We start from the raw sequence: 22,807 nt of genomic DNA, 5'->3' as shown, positions 1-22,807 counted from the left end.
ACTAACCCTTTAAAATGCTTTTAACAATCCGCATAAAAAATTTCTTCAGATGAGATTATATATTTAATATCTCAGCTGCTTCTCCTAGACAGCAATGAGATTAAACCGAGAGCAAAATGGAGACTTTTGCTTTAGATACTTTGGCTTTTCCCCTGAGAAAAAGACTCAGAATGAAGTCAGACAATCCCAGATCAAATTGACTCCATCCACATTCATTTCAATGAAAAACTGATGAGAGACTTCTTTCAAAAACGTTCCAAAATCTTAAAGGTACAGTTCACCCAAAAAAATAAAACATTCTGTCATCAAGATTTAATTTAGACTCGGGCTGTCAAGCAAGTAAATTATTTTAATCGAATCCCCTTGTATGAAATTTAGGACCAAACCTGTGATGGAATTACACATTATATCGCATACTTATATGTAATATTTAATGTAAAGAGAAAACAGAATATCATCGCTGTCATAAATGCTATTTATTATTATGATATACAGTGAACTTTGCATATATGAGCCGACATCAGCGAGATTTTGGTTGTGTCAACAAAGCTTATTCTGAAGTTTTTTACATACTTAAATCTGCAGATTTTTGATATTTACCCCAGGACGTTCTTTACCTTCATAAAGGCCATTGTTTTTTAAAATCTTTTTAAATGTATGTGTCCTCTTTCATGTCAAATTCGTAAATGTGATAAATGAATGCACTATGATGCTGTTACCAATTCAATCAAATCATTTACACTGCAAAATTACAACTGCAATAAATATTGTTATAAGACAAAAAAAAAAAAAATTGTTTATTGAATATACAAATAATAAAGGGGGGGGGGGTGCATACTTTTTGCCATTAGGTGGCAGTAATTCACTTAATAAGTGAGTCATTGAGTCATTACAAACAATTTGTTGAAGAAATTTGAGCTGTAATGTGACAAAAAACATTTTAGACCCATCAAATCAAAATTTAATACTTTTTTACGGCCTTTTATTTATTAGGAAAACTTTATTTAAGACTATTTTAAGGACCCACGGCCACCCTGTAAAGGTGCAGTAAGCTATTCCAGAGGAACACTTAAGATTTCAGATCATCAACACAAACACGCCCCTAGCCAAAGCATCACGCCCCTAAATGCATAGCTCCGCCCCCAAATTTACAAATGCTATGCAGACACCTCCCCCTTAACGAGTGGACACGCCCCTTACTGTTGATATGCTTTCAACAGCATTTCTCAGAAATCGCTTACTGCACCTTTAACTTCTTTTCTATTGAAATGTTGTATTAAATTAATATCACATCTGCACTCATGCTTTTCAGGACAAAAACTGCACTGTTGTGATATTGCGTAACTCTATCATATGATATAAATATGAGACAAAAACTCATTTTACATTATTGTCAGTTCTTGCTTTCCCTGGGAATCGAACCCATGACCTTGGCGTTGCTAGCGCCACGCTCTACTGGTTGAGCTACAGGAAAGCCTACATACATCTAAAAGATCCATCTAAAAAAATACATCTAAAAGATCCATATCTACTGTCTGGTTCAGTTATTAACTATTAACTAGTTGCTTATTATCATGCATATTACTAGGATATTGTCTGTTTATGAGCACTTCTAAAGCTCATATTAATGCCTTATTCTGCATGAGCTTACTCTACATCCCTTAATCTGACCCAATACCTAAACTTAAACGCTACAAAAACTACCTTACTAACTATTAATAAGCAGTAAATTAGGAGTTTATTGAGGCAAAAGTCATAGTTAATAGTGAATATGTGTTCCCCATACTAAAGTGTTACTGAAATTACATTTAATCATGAACAGTAAGACACTATATAGCGCTGTTACCAATCAAACCACTAACAATAAAATGAATGGCACAGAAGTTGCATCTGAATTGGTACAATTACACCTTCATAAAAAAAAAATCAGATTAATTTAACATTAAAACATTAACACAATTTAATATTCACTGAATCATTTATTCAACCGATTTGTTCAAAGCAGCCGATTTATTTAATAAGGAAACGTTGCCAAATTAGCAATGACATCGTTTGCCATTTAATATTAACTTCTTGTTTATTGATCGTTTGTAAAAATCGATATAATTTGCAATCATGCTCATATTCATGAAAACAGCTCTCTTGCTCTTGTGATTTTCCTTGTGATTATATTCTATGTTATGTATAAAAAGACTAATCTCAGAATTTTTTGGCCATTTATATCAATTTTGGGCATTTTTGAGACAATGCATTGCTTTTGAACCCGGCAGCACAGTAACAAAAGAAATCACATTACAAAGAAGGTTATTGGTTGCATTTCAAGCAGTGAGTTTTACATCAAATCAAATGAATGATGTTAAATCAGACAATGCACCAGCAGTTTAATTTAGTGATTATCCTTGTAGTTGTGGTCTTGATTGGTCTCTAAGTCCAAGTACAAATGCGGTCGAGACAGAGAAAAGACCATCAAAATATGGTCTAAAGCAGGGGTGCCCAAACTTTTTCCTATTGTGGCAAGGGGGGCGTGGTTCAGCGAGGTCTGCAGCGGGAGAGAGGGCCGCGGGACGAGCGGTAAGTGAGTGGGTTGGACGCAGATTAATAACACCTGTCTCTTGTTCCAGTAATGAGCGCGGAGATGGGATAAAACACCAGCGGAACCAGAGACCAGGGAGAGAGAGAATCAGGACGGTTGATGCGCAACACAAAGAGAGACTGAGTTACCGGAAGCCGGAAGTGCCGACCCGGAAGTGATCGCTATTGTCTGAGACTGAGAGAAGCCACACTGTTGAGTGTGTTTGACGTTTTGAGTTATAAAATAAAAGTGCATCAACCGTCTAGCCGACCCCCGTGTCCTCTTCCTTCCTCACATTCACGAACATTGCTACACTGGTGCCGAAAACCCGGGAGGAAGTAGGACAGCGCCGCCGCCATGACAACGCCCTCCGCCTCGCCATTTGCGGATGTCATCAACTCCCTCGCGGTCCTCCACCAAGAACACCATCAGGCATTGCTGGACCTTCGGACCGAGCAGGAGCGCCACTTCGAGGCGATCGTCCAAGGCCAGCAAGAGGACCGCGAGCGGTTCCGGAGCTGGATGGACCGGGAGGTTCGCGCGGAGGCCGCCGGGCGGGCCAGCGCACCGGTTCACGTGCCCCTCCAGAAGATGGGGCCGGAAGACGACCCGGAGGCCTTCGTGGATCTGTTCCAGAAGGCCGCGGAGGTCTGCGGGTGGCCCCGGGCACAGTGGCCGGTGCGCCTCATCCCTCTACTATCAGGCGAAGCCCAGGCGGCCGCGCAACAACTACCGGTCGCGAACCTCCTGGACTACGACGACCTGAAGAGGGCCATACTTCAGCGGGTCGGCCGGACCCCAGAACAACATCGACAGCGTTTCCGCTCCCTGGAGTGGGGAGAGTCCGGTCGACCCTTCGCTTTGGCCCAACAGCTCCGGGACGAGTGCCGCAGATGGCTTCTGGCCGGCGGCAGCGACGTGGACCATGTTGTCGATCTGGTGGTGCTGGAGCAATTCATCACTCGGCTCCCCAGGAAGACCGCCGAGTGGGTCCAGTGCCACCGGCCCACGTCGCTGGAGACGGCCATCAACTTGGCGGAGGACCATCTGGTGGCGTGCCCGGGGGTCGGCGAACCCTCATTAACTTCTCCCTCTCTCTCTCCCCCCTCTCACTCTCTCTCTCGACCTGTCCCTCTCCCCAGGTCCCGCCCTCCAGGCCCTCCTCGCGTCCCCCCCAGAGGCCGGGGTGGGATGGGCCTTGGACCATCTGGGAGTTCGCGGGTCCCGCCCAGGGGGGCGGGGCCGCTGGGGGCTGGTAGCGACAATGGCTCTGGTTCCGCCCCCTTTCCGCGCTCATCCTCCAACCCACTCCCCGCCGCCGGGGCGGCGGGTAGGCCTGGGCTGGCCTGCTGGCGGTGCGGCGATCCGGATCATTTTGTGGACCGATGTCCAATGATGGACATCGGAACAATGATCCGGATCCCGAACGTCCAGCGGACCACCCCCGATCAGGCAGGAGAGTACCAAATTCCTGTGAGTATCAAGGGGGGGTACATATCAGGCCTTGGTGGATTCAGGATGTAACCAAACCTCGATCCATCAAAGCCTGATGCAGCCTGGGGCATTGGATACAAGCCGCATGGTTAAGGTGCGGTGTGTGCACGGGGATGTGGTGGAATACCCGGTTGTCCCGGTCACGATACAGTTTCGGGGGAAAAAGCATAATGTAGAGGTGGCGGTTAGTCCACACCTCCGGCATCCGCTAATTCTGGGGACAAATTGGCCCGCCTTTTCGGCGTTATTGGGGTCGTTATGCGCGGATGCCGCTTGGGAGAAGAAGGCGGGGAGGGGGGCAGCGCGAGTGCAGATTGGGGAGACTGAGACGGGACCCTTGGGAACAGCTTCAGCGGAACCGAGCGGGATCGAGAGACTGATTCTCTCGGACCGCGATGACTTTCCGCTGGAGCAATCCCAAGATGAGACCCTCAAAAATGCCTTCCAACAGGTCCGATCGATTGACGGTCAGTCTCTCCAACCTGCCCTGCCTGTCTCGTACCCATATTTTGCCATTATTAAGGATCGGTTGTATCGAGTGACCCAAGACACTCAGACAAAGGCAGATACAACCCAGCTGTTAGTACCAAAGGGCCGCCGGGAAATGCTTTTTCAGGCGGCTCATTCTAACCCAATGGCGGGCCACCTGGGACAGGCGGCCACGCTGAATCGTTTAATGACCCGATTTTTTTGGCCAGGCATTCATGACAACGTGCGCAGGTGGTGCGCGTCTTGTCCGGAATGTCAGTTGGTGAATCCACTGGCCGCCCCAAAAGCGCCATTGCGCCCCCTTCCATTAATGCAGGTCCCCTTCGAGAGAATTGCGATGGACCTCATCGGGCCATTAGAGCGATCCGCACGCGGACATCGGTTTGCGCTAGTTATCGTGGACTACGCAACACGATATCCGGAAGCAGTGGCTCTCCGCAACATCTCGGCGAAGAGTGTTGCGGACGCACTGTTTCGTTTAATCTCCCGGGTGGGGATTCCGAAGGAAATCCTCACCGATCAAGGCACGGCGTTTATGTCACGCACGTTAAGCGAATTGTACGGGTTATTGGGCATTAAATCCATTCGAACCAGCGTCTATCACCCACAAACAGACGGCTTGGTCGAACGATTTAATCGCACTCTTAAATCCATGATCCGTAAATTCGTACAGGAAGACGCCAAAAATTGGGATCGGTGGTTAGAACCCCTCTTATTTGCTGTGCGAGAGGTCCCGCAAGCCTCCACGGGGTTTTCCCCCTTCGAGCTTCTCTATGGGCGGCAGCCACGGGGGGTGCTGGACGTCCTACGAGAAACTTGGGAGGAGGGGCCTTCTTTGGCCAAAAACGAAATTCAGTACGTCATGGACTTGCGAACAAAACTCCACACCTTGGGGCGGCTATCTAGGGAGAATTTGTTGCAAGCCCAGGACCGCCAGAGCCGGTCATATAACAGGGGTACTAAACTACGCAAATTCACACCGGGAGAGAAAGTGCTCGTTCTACTCCCGACGTCGAGCTCAAAATTAATGTCAAAGTGGCAGGGGCCGTTTGAGGTCGCACGACAGGTAGGAGAGCTCGATTATGAAGTTATACGATCCGATAGGAACGGGGCACGTCAAATATACCACCTCAATCTGCTAAAGAAGTGGAATGAGGTGGAATCAGTGTTGTTGGCAACGGTGATCGGGGGAGAGGATGATCTCGGGCCAGAGGCGAGCATTAAAGCACAATCAGTCGCGCTGGCCCCGGGGGGAGATCACCTCTCACCGTTACAACTCACTGATTTATCGAGATTGCAAGCGGAGTTCGCTGACGTGTTCTCGCCCCTACCGGGACGTACTGACTTGATTCAGCACCATATCGAGACCGAGCCGGGCGTGGTAGTTCGCAGCCGGCCGTATCGCTTGCCTGAACACAAGAAAAAAGTAGTTCAGGAAGAATTAGGCGCAATGCTCGACATGGGAGTAATCGAGGAGTCCAACAGCGACTGGGCGAGCCCGATAGTTTTGGTCCCCAAAACAGACGGCTCGGTCAGGTTCTGTGTGGACTACCGCAAGGTGAACGCTGTGTCGAAGTTCGACGCGTATCCAATGCCGCGGGTTGACGAGTTGCTTGATCGGTTAGGCACGGCTCGATTTTATTCGACACTGGACTTAACAAAGGGCTATTGGCAGATCCCCTTGTCTCCATTGTCCAAAGAAAAAACAGCTTTCACCACGCCGTTTGGATTACACCAATTCGTCACGCTTCCTTTCGGCTTGTTCGGGGCGCCCGCGACCTTTCAGCAACTCATGGATAGGATTTTGCGCCCCCATGCTGCATATGCTGCTGCGTACCTGGATGACATAGTGATTTATAGTCACGACTGGCAGCGGCATATGCAGCATGTGAGGGCGGTCCTGAGGTCGCTGAGGGGAGCGGGGCTCACGGCCAATCCAAAGAAGTGTGCGATTGGGCGGGTGGAAGTAAGGTATCTGGGCTTCCACTTGGGTCATGGGCAGGTGCGTCCCCAAATTGACAAGACTGCCGCAATTGCGACCTGTCCGAGGCCCAAGACCAAAAAGGAGGTAAGACAGTTCTTGGGGCTGTTGGGATATTATAGACGGTTTATACCAAATTATTCGGACCTCACCAGCCCTCTGACTGATCTTACTAGAAAGGGGCTACCAGATACGGTCCAGTGGACGGAGCCGTGTCAACAGGCTTTTACCCAAGTGAAGGCTGCTCTATGTGGCGGGCCGCTTTTACACTCCCCTGACTTTTCTCTCCCTTTCTTGTTGCAGACTGACGCGTCGGACAGGGGGCTGGGCGCAGTCCTGGCCCAGGAGGTGGAGGGGGGAGAGCGGCCGGTGCTGTACATTAGCCGTAAGCTCTCCAAGAGGGAAGCTAAGTACAGCACCATAGAGAAGGAGTGTTTGGCCATCAGATGGGCCGTTCTCACCCTCCGCTATTACCTCCTGGGGCGGGAGTTCACTCTCTGTTCGGACCACGCTCCTCTCCAATGGCTCCACCGCATGAAGGATACCAACGCGCGGATCACCCGTTGGTATCTAGCTCTTCAGCCGTTTAAGTTCAAGGTGGTCCACAGGCCGGGTGCTCAGATGGCTGTGGCCGATTTCCTCTCCAGAAATGGGGGGGGGGGGGCTGCAGGCCGGACGGCTCCCCGGCCTGAGTCTGGGGCGGTGGGGGTATGTGGCAAGGGGGGCGTGGTTCACCGAGGTCTGCAGCGGGAGAGAGGGCCGCGGGACGAGCGGTAAGTGAGTGGGTTGGACGCAGATTAATAACACCTGTCTCTTGTTCCAGTAATGAGCGCGGAGATGGGATAAAACACCAGCGGAACCAGAGACCAGGGAGAGAGAGAATCAGGACGGTTGATGCGCAACACAAAGAGAGACTGAGTTACCGGAAGCCGGAAGTGCCGACCCGGAAGTGATCGCTATTGTCTGAGACTGAGAGAAGCCACACTGTTGAGTGTGTTTGACGTTTTGAGTTATAAAATAAAAGTGCATCAACCGTCTAGCCGACCCCCGTGTCCTCTTCCTTCCTCACATTCACGAACATTGCTACACCTATGAAGGGCCAAAAATCAAACTTGATTGAGAGACGTGGGCCGAAAGTAATTTAAAAAAAAATCATAAATCAAACTGTATTAGGCCTACATTAAAGTTGCTATGGGTTTATTCATTTCATAATGTTTACAATAAATATAAAACAAATGTAATCTGATTAACTAATGCAGTTTTATTTGTAAAGTGTTGCATTTTAATGACCAATTAAATGGGCAACAATCCCCAAGTGTTCAATGTAAAATACGGTTCAATGTCAAATACACAATGATCCAGATTCATAATGTTGACGGATATTGTACTCTTTTAAAAAAGGAACAGACTGTTTGCAAATAGGGTTGGGCGATATCCCCTAAACTGGCAGTTGACAATGTTTACAGTAAAACATCGCAATGGACGATGATATCGTCGTTTATTTTTATTTTTATAAAAAGATAAAATACAGAGTATAGTAAATTATATCTCTTTACATAAATACTATTTTCTACTTAAAAACTATAATTTCATTATTTTATTAACCCAAATAAGGACTCATCCGCACAAGTTTCCACGTGATGGGGAAAAAAGGTAGCTTCCTTCCACTTAAGAAGAGTTGTGCACTTTTTATTTTAATTTATCTCTTTACATAAAAACTATTTTCTACTTAAAGCTCTATCTTCGTCATTAACCCAGTGTTTGGTATGTGAATGCTGTTTTACGTGAATATTACCACAGGAGTAAAAGCACAAAACTTTGTTTAAAAAGGAAATAAATTCGCAGATGTAACATTGCAGCTCTGGATGAGAGAGGTGGGCTGAGCCCAATTTAAGATCTGCCAGCTTTTTAATTCTGTTTTGCGTTCTGGTCACCCGATTTGATGGACATCTGGTTTCTTTTCTCAAATCTTCACTCGCGTCGCACTCATTTTCACAGGAAAATATTAATGCTTCTTCCTTTCGTTTGCGTATAATTAAGTATATTATACCCATTCACATCTATGGTAAAGACTGTAGGACGAATACCTTTTGACAAATTTTATTTTATTAAATTTTATGTTTGTGCTTGTTATAGACTTGAGGCGCGTCAAATTTATTTGAATAGCGCAGTTCACGTGCACCCAGCGGTTTTACTTTCGCTTTTTCTAGCGGTGCATAATCAAACATAGCCTAAATGTCTTGGCCCTGTGGAAGATAAAATTCACTCTTCAGCCCTTTTACAACAAGTGTTGCTTTGCAACATCATGAAGACAAAGATATTAGAAAAGGTGTCTATCCAGCTCATGTCCCACATTCATCTCAAAGCGCAGGCCGGCATAGGACGCATCTTTAAGGGGGAAAAGGCTAGGAATCTATCTACAAATCTTTTTTTAACTAATAATTAATTTTCTTATACTCTTTGGGTTACCATTATTTACTGATAATTGTTTAATTGTTTTACAGGCTGCAGTGAGTTGTTTCACTGACGGAAAATAAACATGCATGCTTATTATAATGTTTGAGCGTTTATCATTTCAAAATGTAGGCTCTCTCTCTCGGACCTCGGTGGGCCAAATCAAAGGTTACCACGGGCCAACTTTGGCCCGCGGGCCCTAGTTTGGGCATCTCTGGTCTAAAGGGTTAGTTCAACCAAAAATGAGCCTGTGATGTTTATCTGCTGACCCCCAGTGCGTCCAACATGTAGGTGTGTTTGTTTCTTCAGGAGAACACAAATGAAGATTTTTAACTCAACCGTTGCTGTGTGTCGGTCATAATGATGTGAATGGATAACAATTATATTATAGCAAATAAAACATGCTTAGACAACATGCACAAAGAGCCCTGTGGCTCATGACGACACACTGATATCTTAAGACACAAAACGATCAGTTTGTGTGAGAAATCGAGCCGTATTTATATCATATTTTACCTCAAATACAACGCTATATCCAACAGCCTGGAGCGCGCTTCACTTCCGGTAAAGAAGGTCAATATACACATATAGCCAGAGGTGGACGAAGTACACAACTTCATTACTTGAGTAAAAGTAACAGGACTGCTGGTCAAATATTACTCCGTTACAAGTGAAAGTTGTAAAAACTGATTTTTACTGAAGTAAAAGTACAGAAGTATTTGTTTTCAAAAGTACTTAAGTATCAAAAGTAAATTTCCTTTTTTAATGTCGCCGCATTATTGTATTATAGTTGTATAAATGCACATTATGCCATCATGGTTTAAGCCAGTCAGTGACGCTCCATCTGACATACTAGCAGACGACTAACTTAAACTCATTTAAATACTTGTAGAAAAGTTACAAAGCTCTTTATAAAGCTGCTGTCACTTTAAGGGCCGAATGCACGGATCCAATACACTGATACACATCTGATATTCTCACACTGTTCACCTTCACTGAAGACAGAATCAACTTTGTTTATGTGAATACTCCACTAAATGAGCATTTGGACATCCGTCTTCCTCCATTTTGCTCTAAACTATAAATCAGTGTTTAATAAATGCTGTGAAATCATTGAACTTCACGAGACTCTACAAGAGTGATTCCTGAAAGGCTTTCTGCAAAAACCCAAACACCTTTTAAAGAAGAAAAAAATCATCACTGACTTTCAAAGCTGCGACAGAAACGACTTTCCACTTCGAGGACCTTGATAGAAATGTAGTGGAGTAAAAAGGACGATATTTGTCTTTCAAATGTAATGAAGTTAAAGTCTCCATAAAAAAAAAAATATACTCAAGTAATATCAAGTAATAAGTCAACAAGTGTACTTAAGTACTCAAGTAAATGTGCTTAGTTACTGTCCACCTCTGCATATAGCGTTATAATTGATGAAAAAATATACATAAATACGGCTCGATTTCTCACACAAACTGATCGTTTTGTGTCTTCAGACATCAGTGTGTCGTCGTGAGCCTCAGGGCTCTTTGTGTGTGTTGTCAAAGCATGTTTTTTGCTCTCATATAATTGTTCCCCATTCACATCATTATATGACCGACACACAGCAACGGTCGAGTTAAAAATCTTCATTTGTGTTCTACTAAAGAAACAAACACACCTACATGTTGGATGCACTGGGGGTCAGCAGATAAACATCAAAAATGTCCTTTTTGGGTGAACTATCCCTTTAAGACCGGTCTCAAGTACTGCAACCCTAGTAAACGGAAGCTCAACTAATACTTGATCAATGAGGTTCATTCTCACGCGTCAAGCAAGTACGATTGAGCTTGTTTGCCATATTTGAGAGGCACATTACCTGAGGCGTTGTCTTTGATCCACAGCTGGATGTGTGAGACGTTCAGACGGATCTCAGAGTAGCTGCTAATGGAGCTGCTCTTGTAGAATAACTTCACCTTCTGTCTGATGTCTCCAACGTCATCTGAGATCTCAGTTTTATGTTCAGAAGGTAAACTCAGGTTGTTTAAGATTATACCGTTGTTGGACTGTAAGAAGGAAAGATGCATTAGAAGCTGAACTACAGGAAGCCCGTCACTTTATTTGTTAGGTTCTACCATAAAAGCTCATTTTTGATGCTCATCCTCACCACAAGTTTGATATTGTGACTTGCGTAGATTTTCCACTCGGTGTTTGGTGGACCTCTAACCACCAGGTTAGCCTTGGATGACAAATACAAAGACACATGCCTGAAAGAAAATGCCACATTAATGCATCTATCAACCTTAAAAATCTGTGTGACTTACACTACCGGTCAAATGTTTGTTTTTGCGAGATGTCCTTATGCTAAAGGTTGCATTTACAGTGCCTCTATTATGCATTCAGGGACATGACGTCCATGTAGCGTAACGCACGCTTCACACACACTCCGTTTGCAGTGCATTTTTTCTGTACCCATGTTAACAGATTACAGCTTTCACACTGCATGTGCTGGATGCGCTGAATTAAAGTGACAGCGCATTGTTCGCATTAAAATAAACTATTAACGCGAAAATCTAGTAATTTCACCACAGATATATATTTTGAATATAATTCATAATTCTACTTTGTTTCAAAGTCATCACATGGCTCTTTGCCTTGGGTAAATCGACGCCATACCTGGCATTTAGCTAAATAAGGACACGTAATGGATAGCACTCGTCCTTCCTCCTTTCTTGGAGGTGAAAAACACAGTTCTTTATGACCTACGGGATTTCATGTAAAAAAAAAAAAAAAAAAAAAAGACAAGTCCATGTTCTTGATTGGTGCACCTCAAGGCTCAGTGTCAGGACCGCTGCTCTTCACAGTGTTCATGCTACCCTTTGGAGATATCATTAGGAATCACAGCGTTAGTTCTCACTGTTACGCTGATGATACTAAAAATGGGATGACTAGATCTGAGATTCTAATTATTGGACCAAAAACCTCCACACATTGTAACCTAGAATACTGTCTAACCGCATTAACAACGACATAAGTGCTCAATGCTGAACAGTTAGTTCATGCGTTCATGAGCTCAAGGCTAGATTACTGTAATGCTCTACTGGGTGACTTGATTGGCTGGACAGTGTCTCTTGGCCCTGCCCTCACACACTTTAGGTTATTTGCATAATGCCCATCTCTGGTCCTGATTGGCTGAACATCGTCTCTTGGCCCCGCCCTCACACACTGTAGGTTATTTGCATAATGCCCATCTCTGGTCCTGATTGGCTGAACATCGCCTCTTGGCCCCGCCCTCACGCACTGTAGGCTATTTGAACTGCTTGAACTTAAGACCAAAGAACTGATTGTGGACTTCAGGAAGAGACAGCAGCGGTCATATTCCCCTCTCATGATCAGCGGGACACCAGTAGAGAGAGTGAGCAGCTTCAAATACCTGGGTGTCAACATCTCCGAGGACCTGACCTGGACTGCACATATCCAGTCTCAGGTGAAAAAGGCCAGGCAAAGACTGTACCACCTGCGCCAGCTGAGGAAATTCCGGGTCTCACCAGCTATCCTGAAAACTTTCTATTCAGGGGCGATAGAAAGTTTACTGACTCAGTGCACCACAGCGTGGTATGGTAACAGCACCAGTCACGACCTCAAAGCCCTGCAAAGAGTGGTGCGCTTGTCCGAGCGCATCTCAGGGTCAGCTCTCCCGTCTCTGCAGGACATCTACATCAAACGATGCAGAGGCAGAGCTACAAAAATCATCAAGGACATTAATCACCCGGCCAACCCCCACTTCACCCGGCTGCCTTCTGGTAAGCGCTTCCGTAGCCTGATGGCCAAAACTGAGAGACTCAGGAGGAGTTTCTTCCCACAGGCCATCAGACTCCTGAACGCTGTCACTTAACAACATGTGACTTCACCTCACTTCAGTATTAACAAACTCACATACTGATATTGCACTGCACTTTATTCTTGTGTTTCATGTAACTACTCATTATAATGCTGTTTGCACATTACACTCCTGCACTTCTGTTATCCACAGATTTATTTTTATAGTCTCCAGTTTACTTTATCTCACTTATTTTATTCCACATCTCTTATTTCTTTTACTTGATTTATTCATAATTCTACATATGTATATATATAGCACCTTATCCTATTCCTATTTTATCCTATCCCTATTTTATAATTTATTGTGCTTTTTTTGTTAATTGTTATTTGCTGTCCATGGAGCGGACCTGTTTACATTTCACTGCCGGTTGTATTCTGTATAACTGTGTATGTGACAAATAAAACTCTTGAACTTGAACTTGAACTTGATTTGCATACTGCCCATCTCTGGACCTGATTGGCTGAACATCGTCTCTTGGCCCCGCCCTTGGCCCCGCCCTCAGTATGTAGGTTATTTGCATACTGCCCATCTCTGGTCCTGATTGGCTGAACATCGTCTCTTGGCCCCGCCCTCACACACTGTAGGTTATTTGCATACTGCCCATCTCTGGACCTGATTGGCTGAACATCGTCTCTTGGCCCCCCCTCACACACTGTAGGCTATTTGCATACTGCCCATCTCTGGTCCTGATTGGCTGAACATCGTCTCTTGGCCCCGCCCTCACACACTGTAGGTTATTTGCGTACTGCCCATCTCTGGTCCTGATTGGCTGAACAGTGTCTCTTGGCCCTGCCCCCTAATACTGTAGTTAATTTCCATAATGCCCATCTCTGGTCCTGATTGGCTGAACAGTGTCTCTTGGCCCAACCCTCACATACTGTAGGTCATTTGCATAATGCCTGCCTCTGGTCCTGATTGGCTGAACAGCGTCTCCTTAACCCACCCTCAGACACTGTAGGTAATTTGCATAATGCCGTCTCTGGTCCTGATTGGCTGAACAGTGTCTCTTGGCCCCGCCCCCACACACTGTAGTTAATTTGCATAATGCCTGCCTCTGGTCCTGAATGGCTGGACAGCGTCTCTTGGCCGGGGCGGGGCTTAGAGGCTGAATCGCCAAACTAACCGTTTCAGACACAGAGAAAAGAGCTGATGTTGCAATGGATATTATGAGAGAATTATAGTGTTTTTTGAACTTAAATGCATGTAAACATATTGTAGGAGCCCTAAAACAACAATAGGAGTCTTTAAAATAGCTTACTAGGGGCACATTTGACTGGTAGTGTAGATAGAAGATTCATTGGAAAATGGAGCGCAAACAATGTACTGTGGGGCTAGCCAGTGAAGAAGCATTTTGGACAGATGGACTGCATTACAGGAATCAAGGATACTTATTTAGCCATGCATTTATAGAAAACTCCTCCAACAACCTCCAAAGTGAAGTTTACAAGGTAACATTGACCTTATATTGACGTCGTCAGGAATATTAATCACATGCAGCTGCTTTCCAGGTTGCTCCTTATAACAGGACTTCAGCTTGTCGGGCAGCTTATCGGACAGCTTGTCGGACAGGTCCAGCTTGATGAAGGGTTTATCCGCGTGTGTTTCCGGCTGCAGGTCACATGTGGAGGGTCGCCGGAAGAGCTTGGCTGGAAGAGGCAATGATTGGATCAATGATTGGATCAGTGATAACACACATGTCCTAAATAGCCACGTTTACATGCACACTTTTTTTTGTCATTCCGATTAAAATAATTCAGATTGAAATATTCAGTGGACTGTTTACATGAGATGTTATATAAACCAATCTGTACGGTGGCCTAGTAGTGCAGCCATACTAAATTAAGCCTACAAATCACCTACAGGCATTATAGCTGCACATGTATACTCGTGAACATTTTTACTCGTGATCACGCCGCTTGGGAACGTCTGCCTAATCCAAGTGGTTGAAACGTATAATTTTATGAATTACAATTTCTTTTTTTGTTTTTTTTGTTTAAATGTTCAAATTCCATTTTATGCATTGAGTCAGTTTTTTAGGATCCCAGCCAACATTGCCATGTGGGCCCCATGTGGGTTTTTGATGGGCTGTCACTTGGGCCCTGCATGGGCAACCCAAGTGGGGCCCGTATAATTTTGTCCATCGGCTCCACATGGGCCCCATGTGTGTTAGCCCACAGGGGAACATGATGGGTTCATAGTGGGCTCTAAGTGGGGCCCATTTGTGTGTTCATTATAGGGGCCAACATGGGTCCCATATGGGTTCTAATAAATGGGGCCAATGTGGGCCACATACAGAACCCTTATGGGGCCTAAATGGGTTGATGACAGTCTCTTAATGGGCTCATACTGGGCCCATATGGGTAACCCAGGTAGCACCCATATGGGGCCTACATGGGTCTGCCCATATGGGTTTATGACGGGATCCAGATGGGTGTTATGTAGGGCTCTTATGGGCCACAATGGGAATATAGATGGGCTACCATATTTTCTGTTTGGTTTATCTTATAGTAAACCCCTAAATACAAACATTACATGTAATCCACTAACTACACTAAAATGTTAAAAGTATTCAATGAACAGAAACCAGTAGTTCATGCTTTAGTTTATTATGCAAGGTTTATTTGGAATAATTGGAAAATGACTTACTACATTTACAACTTTATAATACAAAAGTATCAAAAGTACTTTCTAAAATAATGTATTTCACAAACAACCTGGAGTCTCCAGAAGTGAAGGTGTCAGGATCTCAGAGACTTCAGTGAGCTAAAGAATCCTAAAAAATGACCCCACTTAATAAGAATCACAAGCAGATGTGTTGTAAAATACATGGTTATGGTTATGGTTACAAACCTGTCTTGGAGTATTACCAGCCCTGCAAATGTTGTATGTCTCCCTATATCTGACACGCCCATTTCAGGTTTTTCAATCTAATGAGCTCATGAGTTGAATCAGGTGTGATAGATGAAGGAGACCTTATATAATTAATTATAAAGTGAAGATCGTGGTGTAACCTACTAAGACTGATGCTGCGTCCCAATTCGCCTACTTATACTACGTCCTAAAAGTATGTCTCGCTCGTTGATCTGCCATTTGTGGATCTTTAATGCAGAGACTCTCCTCATGTGTTTGCAGTTTAAATATAATGATGCATTTAAAAGTTAATGGCCAAACATGTCATTACAAAAGTTCACAATGCTGCTGCAGGTGAAATATAATGTGGACAACACTGAATAAATATATTTTTGACAGGTTAAATATTGATAGGGTCACTCAAACCCCTTTATCTAAACTTCTCTACTTAACCGTTGAACTCGCACATCCGTCATGTTTGTAGTTTTTTAACGCTTTTTATCCGCGTTTGTAGTTCTAATCGAATCCTCGTCCAACTCGCAATGGGTTGTGGGCAATATCAGCCGTTAGAGTGCCCATCGATCCATACTGTGAATTCGGACCGGAAATAGTAAACCATCCGGGAATCTTTGGAATACTCTTTTCAACATACTACGATCTGGGACATACTAATTCTATTTTCGAATACTATTTAGGATGGATAGTATGCGAATTGGGACGCAGGGTGAGAATTACCAAATCCTTCTGAAGGCACTCCAAATTATTTGTAACGGTATTCTAAAGTGTTACTATATTTGGTATCTTTTGTGCATTTGTTATTTGAATTAGCACTAAATAAAAAAAAGGGAAAAAGGACCGCTGAGTGTGGAGATGGATAAAGCTCCTCAGATCCCATTGCTCAGTGGAAAGTTGTTTTGTGACAACATAAACATTTATTAAAGATCATTTGAGAATGGGAATATTTCCCTCAATGTGCACACTTTTTAAATAAAAGCTAAAATGGTCCCTGTATGGCACTTTTCTGTGATCACAAAATAAACTTTTTTATTGCCTTTTTTCTCTGTATCCACAGGCTCTTGATGCCCGTTACCACTAAATGGCATCATATTTGGTCAAATTGCAATTGTGCTGGCCTTTTTGGATTTTGATTAGATTGAAGTCACATTCAATCAACCTTTGGAATGGACTGTGTTTGCACTTGTCTTAACTGTGAATGAGTTAGACCACTGAGTTGCCCGTTTTCAACCCATGTACTCATTTCCCATTAGTGAACCATCTAGGTCCCACATAGGGAGCCCAGCTGGGTTTGTGGGAAGAACTACATTTATTAATTTACAAAAAATCTCAAAGTAAAAGACTTCTGTTATAAGAAGTTATATATAAACTTATGAAATAATTAAAATGTAATCAGTTGGTAGGGTTAGGCTGTTACCCATAATTGTACAAAAACAACACCAACTGCAAACAATAAAACGTTACAATTCTAAATATAGCCCAAATGTGGCCCACATGGGACCCTCAAATAAACAATAATGGGCAAACTAACTGGGCCCCACAACTTTATCCAAGATAAAGTTCCCCACATTCAGCCCATCAAACTGCCCACCCTGAGCCCATGCCCAGATGACGCCCATGTAGCCCAGCGAAACCCCATGTGGGGCCCACATGGACATGTTGGCTGGGATACAACAAAGCTGTGGAATTTTAACATTTGTTAAAAAATTGTCTGTTTTTAAATGTTAAAAGTCATTTTAATTCATACAAACTATATGTTTCAACTGCATGGTGGAATTGGCAGACGTTCCCTCGGGAAACACAGTGTAAAAGCGTTTTTGAGTATAAATATGCAGCTATGCCTGTAGGTGATTTTGAATTGATATTTCATGTCGATATACAATGGTTACACACTTAAAACCGATCTTTGTGTTTATATATTTGTAAGACTATATTGATTTCATGTTGAATCACGAATTGATTGTGATTTTAGCAGTTTGACACGCGATCCGAACCATGAATCGTATTGATTAATGATTCGGATCCCATGTCAAACTGCTGAAATCACAATCAATTCGTGATTCATAACCGTTTGAATCTTTATTTGAGGATTGAACACAAACGCGGAAGAGAAGCCAATGCTGAATAAAGTCGTAGTTTTTGTTATTTTTGGACCCAAATGTATTTTGGATGCTTCAAGAGACTCTAATTAACCCACTGATGTCTCATATGGACTACTGTGATGATGTTTTTTGAGTTGCTAGGCAACGTGGGGGAGAGGACGCTGGCGTCGTCTGTTCGCCGCTTCTCCACCCACAACAAATCATGTTAATGTACTATTAGATTTACATTTTATTTTATTTCCTTATGTTTGTGACTAGTCTAACAGTCAGAGCTACAATTGGGACTGTTGCTGATTGCTGGCAGCCACTGAGAAGTCGTTGTTCGTCGTTTCGCCGTTTTCAACCGCTTCTCTAATGTTTACATTTGAATTGCTGCGGTTGGTTTCTGGTTTGGAGGACATTTATGTTTCTCGCCGCGGGTGCTCACTGGTGGTCTCCCTTGGGCTTAAGCTGCATGGTGGCTGAAGTTTGCACCGGGCTAGCGTCATCCGGGCTCTCGTCGTCGGTGTCCGGCATGATGTTGGGATGTTCTGCTTCTCGGCTGCGCCGCTGTTCCGTCCTGCATTGCGACCGTGGAGCGACATCTGCGCCGGCCCCGGTGTGTCCACAGAAGTGCCCGGAGGAATGTTCTGCCTCCTGCATGGTGCTGCAGCGATCCCCATCGTTTGAATCATCATGAAGAAGACCCATCATCTGGTCTTCAGCTGTCGTGCCTCAGCGATGTCATCGGGACACTGCCGCTGGGAGAAATCTGAAACATGGAGTGGACCACAGTGTGCTGCGGAGCTAGCGGAGACTTCCACCATCAGCTGTTTTCTGTTCACCATCAGCTCTGTTTCTGTTCACCATCAGCTCTGTTTCTGTTCACCATCAGCTCTGTTTCTGTTCACCATCAGCTCTGTTTCTGTTCTGTTTTCTGTGTTGGTTGATTGTTTGTAGTATTCTATATTTTTACTTGTTATTCATTTTTTTGTTGTTATTCCCCCCCCCCCCCCCCCCCCTTTGTTGCACTTTGAGATTCTTCGGAATGAAAAGTGCATTATAAATAAAATCTATTATTATTATTATTATTATTATGTTTTTATTCCCTTTCTGGACATGGACAGTATAGTGTGCATACACTTGCATACGCTCTCGGACTAAATATAAAATATCTTAAACTGTGTGTGAAGATGAACGGAGGTCTTACGGGTGTGGAGCGACATTAGGGAGAGGAGTTAATGACAGACATTTATGGGTGAACTAACCCTTTAATAACACACACAACCTCAATGATTGGATCTTTAATAACACACACGACCTCAGAGGCGCTGATGCAGAGAGCTTGATCTTACCCGACATCCCAGTGAAAGTGATGCTTGTGGGATCTTGCGCCGTGGTGAAGGACGTGACTCCTCCAAACCTCTCTGTGGCCCATTTCAGAAGCTCTGAATCTCCATCTGCGGACGGGATTTCTTCTGTCTGTGGAATTTCTGTATTTGGAAGCATCAATCTTATTGAAGTTCCGTTCGTCACCTGTAAAATGGAGGGATAAAACAGTATAAATCTGCTTATTCTCCACACACAGGCCAATGCAAATAATACTAATGCTGCTCCTCGGTGTTTAAATATCAAATGCACTGGTGCATCTGTTCCCCCATCAGTGTGTGTGTGTGTGTGTGTGTGTGTGTGTGTGTGTGTGTGTGTGTGTGTGTGTGTGTGTGTGTGTGTGTGTGTGTGTGTGTGTGTGTGTGTGTGTGTGTGTGTGTGTGTGTGTGTGTGGCTTGTTTTTGTGACATATCAGGACACAACTTTGTATAATGACACACACACACACACACAAACACACACACACACACACAGTGAGTGTTGTATTAAACACATTATATATGTGCTTATAAAATCAAGAATACAGATTTTATAGCTTTATAAACTGCTTATTAAAACTTTATAAAGGATGAATACATTTTTTACTAATGTTCAACTCATGATTGGTGTACGTTAAAAAACCAACGTGACAAAATCTGTTCCGGAAAAGAACAAAGCTTTTAACGCCACCCAGTGGGTATTTCACTTTGTCTGAAGTCTGAAGTGTTTCGAGTACGAGCCTCAAGTTGAGACTCAAGTCTTTCGAGGACGAGTCTCAAGTCGAGTCTGAAGTCTTTCGAGGACGAGCCTCAAGTTGAGACTCAAGTCTTTCGAGGACGAGTCTCAAGTGGAGTTTGAAGTCTTTCGAGGACGAGTCTCAAGTCAAGTCTTAAGTCGAGTCTGAAGTGTTTCGAGGACGAGTCTCAAGTCGAGTCTGAAGTCTTTCAAGGACGACTCTCAAGTGGAGTTTGAAGTCTTTCAAGGACGAGCCTCAAATGGAGTTTGAAGTGTTTCGAGGACAAGTCTCAAGTCGAGTCTGAAGTCTTTCGAGGACGAGTCTCAAGTCGAGTCTCAAGTCTTTCGAGGACGAGTCTCAAGTCGAGTCTGAAGTCTTTCGAGGACGAGTCTCAAGTCGAGTCTCAAGTCTTTCGAAGACGAGTCTCAAGTGGAATTTGAAGTCTTTCAAGGACGAGCCTCAAGTGGAGTTTGAAGTGTTTCGAGGACAAGTCTCAAGTCGAGTCTGAAGTCTTTCGAGGACGACTCTCAAGTGGAGTTTGAAGTCTTTCAAGGACGAGCCTCAAGTGGAGTTTGAAGTGTTTCGAGGACAAGTCTTAAGTCGAGTCTGAAGTGTTTCGAGGACGAGTCTCAAGTCGAGTTTGAAGTCTTTCGAGGACGAGTCTCAAGTCAAGTCTTAAGTCGAGTCTGAAGTGTTTCGAGGACGAGTCTCAAGTCGAGTCTGAAGACTTTCAAGGACGACTCTCAAGTGGAGTTTGAAGTCTTTCAAGGACGAGCCTCAAATGGAGTTTGAAGTGTTTCGAGGACAAGTCTCAAGTCGAGTCTGAAGTGTTTCGAGGACGAGTCTCAAGTCGAGTCTCAAGTCTTTCGAGGACGAGTCTCAAGTCGAGTCTGAAGTCTTTCGAGGACGAGTCTCAAGTGGAGTCTCAAGTCTTTCGAGGACGAGTCTCAAGTGGAATTTGAATTCTTTCAAGGACGAGCCTCAAGTGGAGTTTGAAGTGTTTCGAGGACAAGTCTCAAGTCGAGTCTGAAGTCTTTCGAGGACGACTCTCAAGTGGAGTTTGAAGTCTTTCAAGGACGAGCCTCAAGTGGAGTTTGAAGTGTTTCGAGGACAAGTCTTAAGTCGAGTCTGAAGTGTTTCGAGGACGAGTCTCAAGTCGAGTTTGAAGTCTTTCGAGGACGAGTCTCAAGTCAAGTCTTAAGTCGAGTCTGAAGTGTTTCGAGGACGAGTCTCAAGTCAAGTCTGAAGTCTTTCGAGGACGAGTCTCAAGTCGAGTCTCAAGTCGAGTCTGAAGTGTTTCGAGGACGAGTCTCAAGTCGAGTCTGAAGTCTTTCGAGGACGTCTCTCAAGTGGAGTTTGAAGTCTTTCAAGGACGAGCCTCAAATGGAGTTTGAAGTCTTTCAAGGACGAGCCTCAAATGGAGTTTGAAGTCTTTCAAGGACGAGCCTCAAATGGAGTTTGAAGTTTTTCAAGGACGAGCCTCAAATCGAGTTTGAAGTGTTTCGAGGACAAGTCTCAAGTCGAGTCTGAAGTCTTTCGAGGACGACTCTCAAGTGGAGTTTGAAGTCTTTCAAGGACGAGCCTCAAATGGAGTTTGAAGTCTTTCAAGGACGAGCCTCAAATGGAGTTTGAAGTCTTTCAAGGACGAGCCTCAAATGGAGTTTGAAGTGTTTCGAGGACAAGTCTCAAGTCGATTTTATAGCTTTATAAACTGCTTATTAAAACTTTATAAAGGATGAATACATTTTTTACTAATGTTCAACTCATGATTGGTGTACGTTAAAAAACCAACGTGACAAAATCTGTTCCGGAAAAGAACAAAGCTTTTAACGCCACCCAGTGGGTATTTCACTTTGTCTGAAGTCTGAAGTGTTTCGAGTACGAGCCTCAAGTTGAGACTCAAGTCTTTCGAGGACGAGTCTCAAGTCGAGTCTGAAGTCTTTCAAGGACGAGCCTCAAGTTGAGACTCAAGTCTTTCGAGGACGAGTCTCAAGTGGAGTTTGAAGTCTTTCGAGGACGAGTCTCAAGTCAAGTCTCAAGTCGAGTCTGAAGTGTTTCGAGGACGAGTCTCAAGTCGAGTCTGAAGTCTTTCAAGGACGACTCTCAAGTGGAGTTTGAAGTCTTTCAAGGACGAGCCTCAAATGGAGTTTGAAGTGTTTCGAAGACAAGTCTCAAGTCGAGTCTGAAGTCTTTCGAGGACGAGTCTCAAGTCGAGTCTCAAGTCTTTCGAGGACGAGTCTCAAGTCGAGTCTGAAGTCTTTCGAGGACGAGTCTCAAGTGGAGTTTGAAGTCTTTCAAGGACGAGCCTCAAGTGGAGTTTGAAGTGTTTCGAGGACAAGTCTTAAGTCGAGTCTGAAGTGTTTCGAGGACGAGTCTCAAGTCGAGTTTGAAGTCTTTCGAGGACGAGTCTCAAGTCAAGTCTGAAGTCTTTCGAGGACGAGTCTCAAGTCGAGTCTCAAGTCGAGTCTGAAGTGTTTCGAGGACGAGTCTCAAGTCGAGTCTGAAGTCTTTCGAGGATGACTCTCAAGTGGAGTTTGAAGTCTTTCAAGGACGAGCCTCAAATGGAGTTTGAAGTCTTTCAAGGACGAGCCTCAAATGGAGTTTGAAGTCTTTCAAGGACGAGCCTCAAATGGAGTTTGAAGTGTTTCGAGGACGAGCCTCAAATGGAGTTTGAAGTCTTTCAAGGACGAGCCTCAAATCGAGTTTGAAGTGTTTCGAGGACAAGTCTCAAGTCGAGTCTGAAGTCTTTCGAGGACGACTCTCAAGTGGAGTTTGAAGTCTTTCAAGGACGAGCCTCAAATGGAGTTTGAAGTCTTTCAAGGACGAGCCTCAAATGGAGTTTGAAGTCTTTCAAGGACGAGCCTCAAATGGAGTTTGAAGTGTTTCGAGGACAAGTCTCAAGTCGAGTCTG

The 22,807-nt window shown here is 44.3% G+C and overlaps 2 protein-coding genes and 1 non-coding gene across 3 annotated transcripts in view; 1 reads left to right on the top strand and 2 right to left on the bottom strand.

The window, feature by feature from the left end:
• The window catches only part of eng (endoglin), an 83,945-nt gene that overhangs the window by 18,461 nt on the left and 42,677 nt on the right, over positions 1-22,807 (bottom strand). The window contains exons 7-10 of the mRNA XM_067440387.1: positions 19,148-19,328; positions 14,306-14,492; positions 11,131-11,230; positions 10,843-11,029 (exon numbers count right to left, since the gene is read on the bottom strand). Coding sequence (XP_067296488.1) covers positions 10,843-11,029; positions 11,131-11,230; positions 14,306-14,492; positions 19,148-19,328 — 655 coding nt within the window. The remainder of the gene's footprint in view (positions 1-10,842; positions 11,030-11,130; positions 11,231-14,305; positions 14,493-19,147; positions 19,329-22,807) is intronic.
• trnaa-agc (transfer RNA alanine (anticodon AGC)) lies at positions 1,402-1,476 on the bottom strand. The gene has a single exon. It is a non-coding gene; the product is annotated as a tRNA-Ala (tRNA).
• On the top strand, positions 1,815-7,590 carry LOC137072154 (uncharacterized). The gene is made up of 3 exons (XM_067440371.1): positions 1,815-1,821; positions 2,994-4,045; positions 7,360-7,590. The coding sequence occupies exons 1-3, from the start codon at positions 1,815-1,817 to the stop codon at positions 7,360-7,362; spliced, it is 1,062 nt and encodes a 353-aa protein (XP_067296472.1). The 3' UTR covers positions 7,363-7,590.

The sequence above is a fragment of the Pseudorasbora parva genome, chromosome 3 (genome assembly GCF_024679245.1).
Source record: "Pseudorasbora parva isolate DD20220531a chromosome 3, ASM2467924v1, whole genome shotgun sequence".
NCBI classification, from domain to species: domain Eukaryota; kingdom Metazoa; phylum Chordata; class Actinopteri; order Cypriniformes; family Gobionidae; genus Pseudorasbora; species Pseudorasbora parva.
The sequence above is the reverse complement of the archived record's forward strand: the minus strand, read 5'-3'. Positions and strand labels throughout refer to the sequence as shown.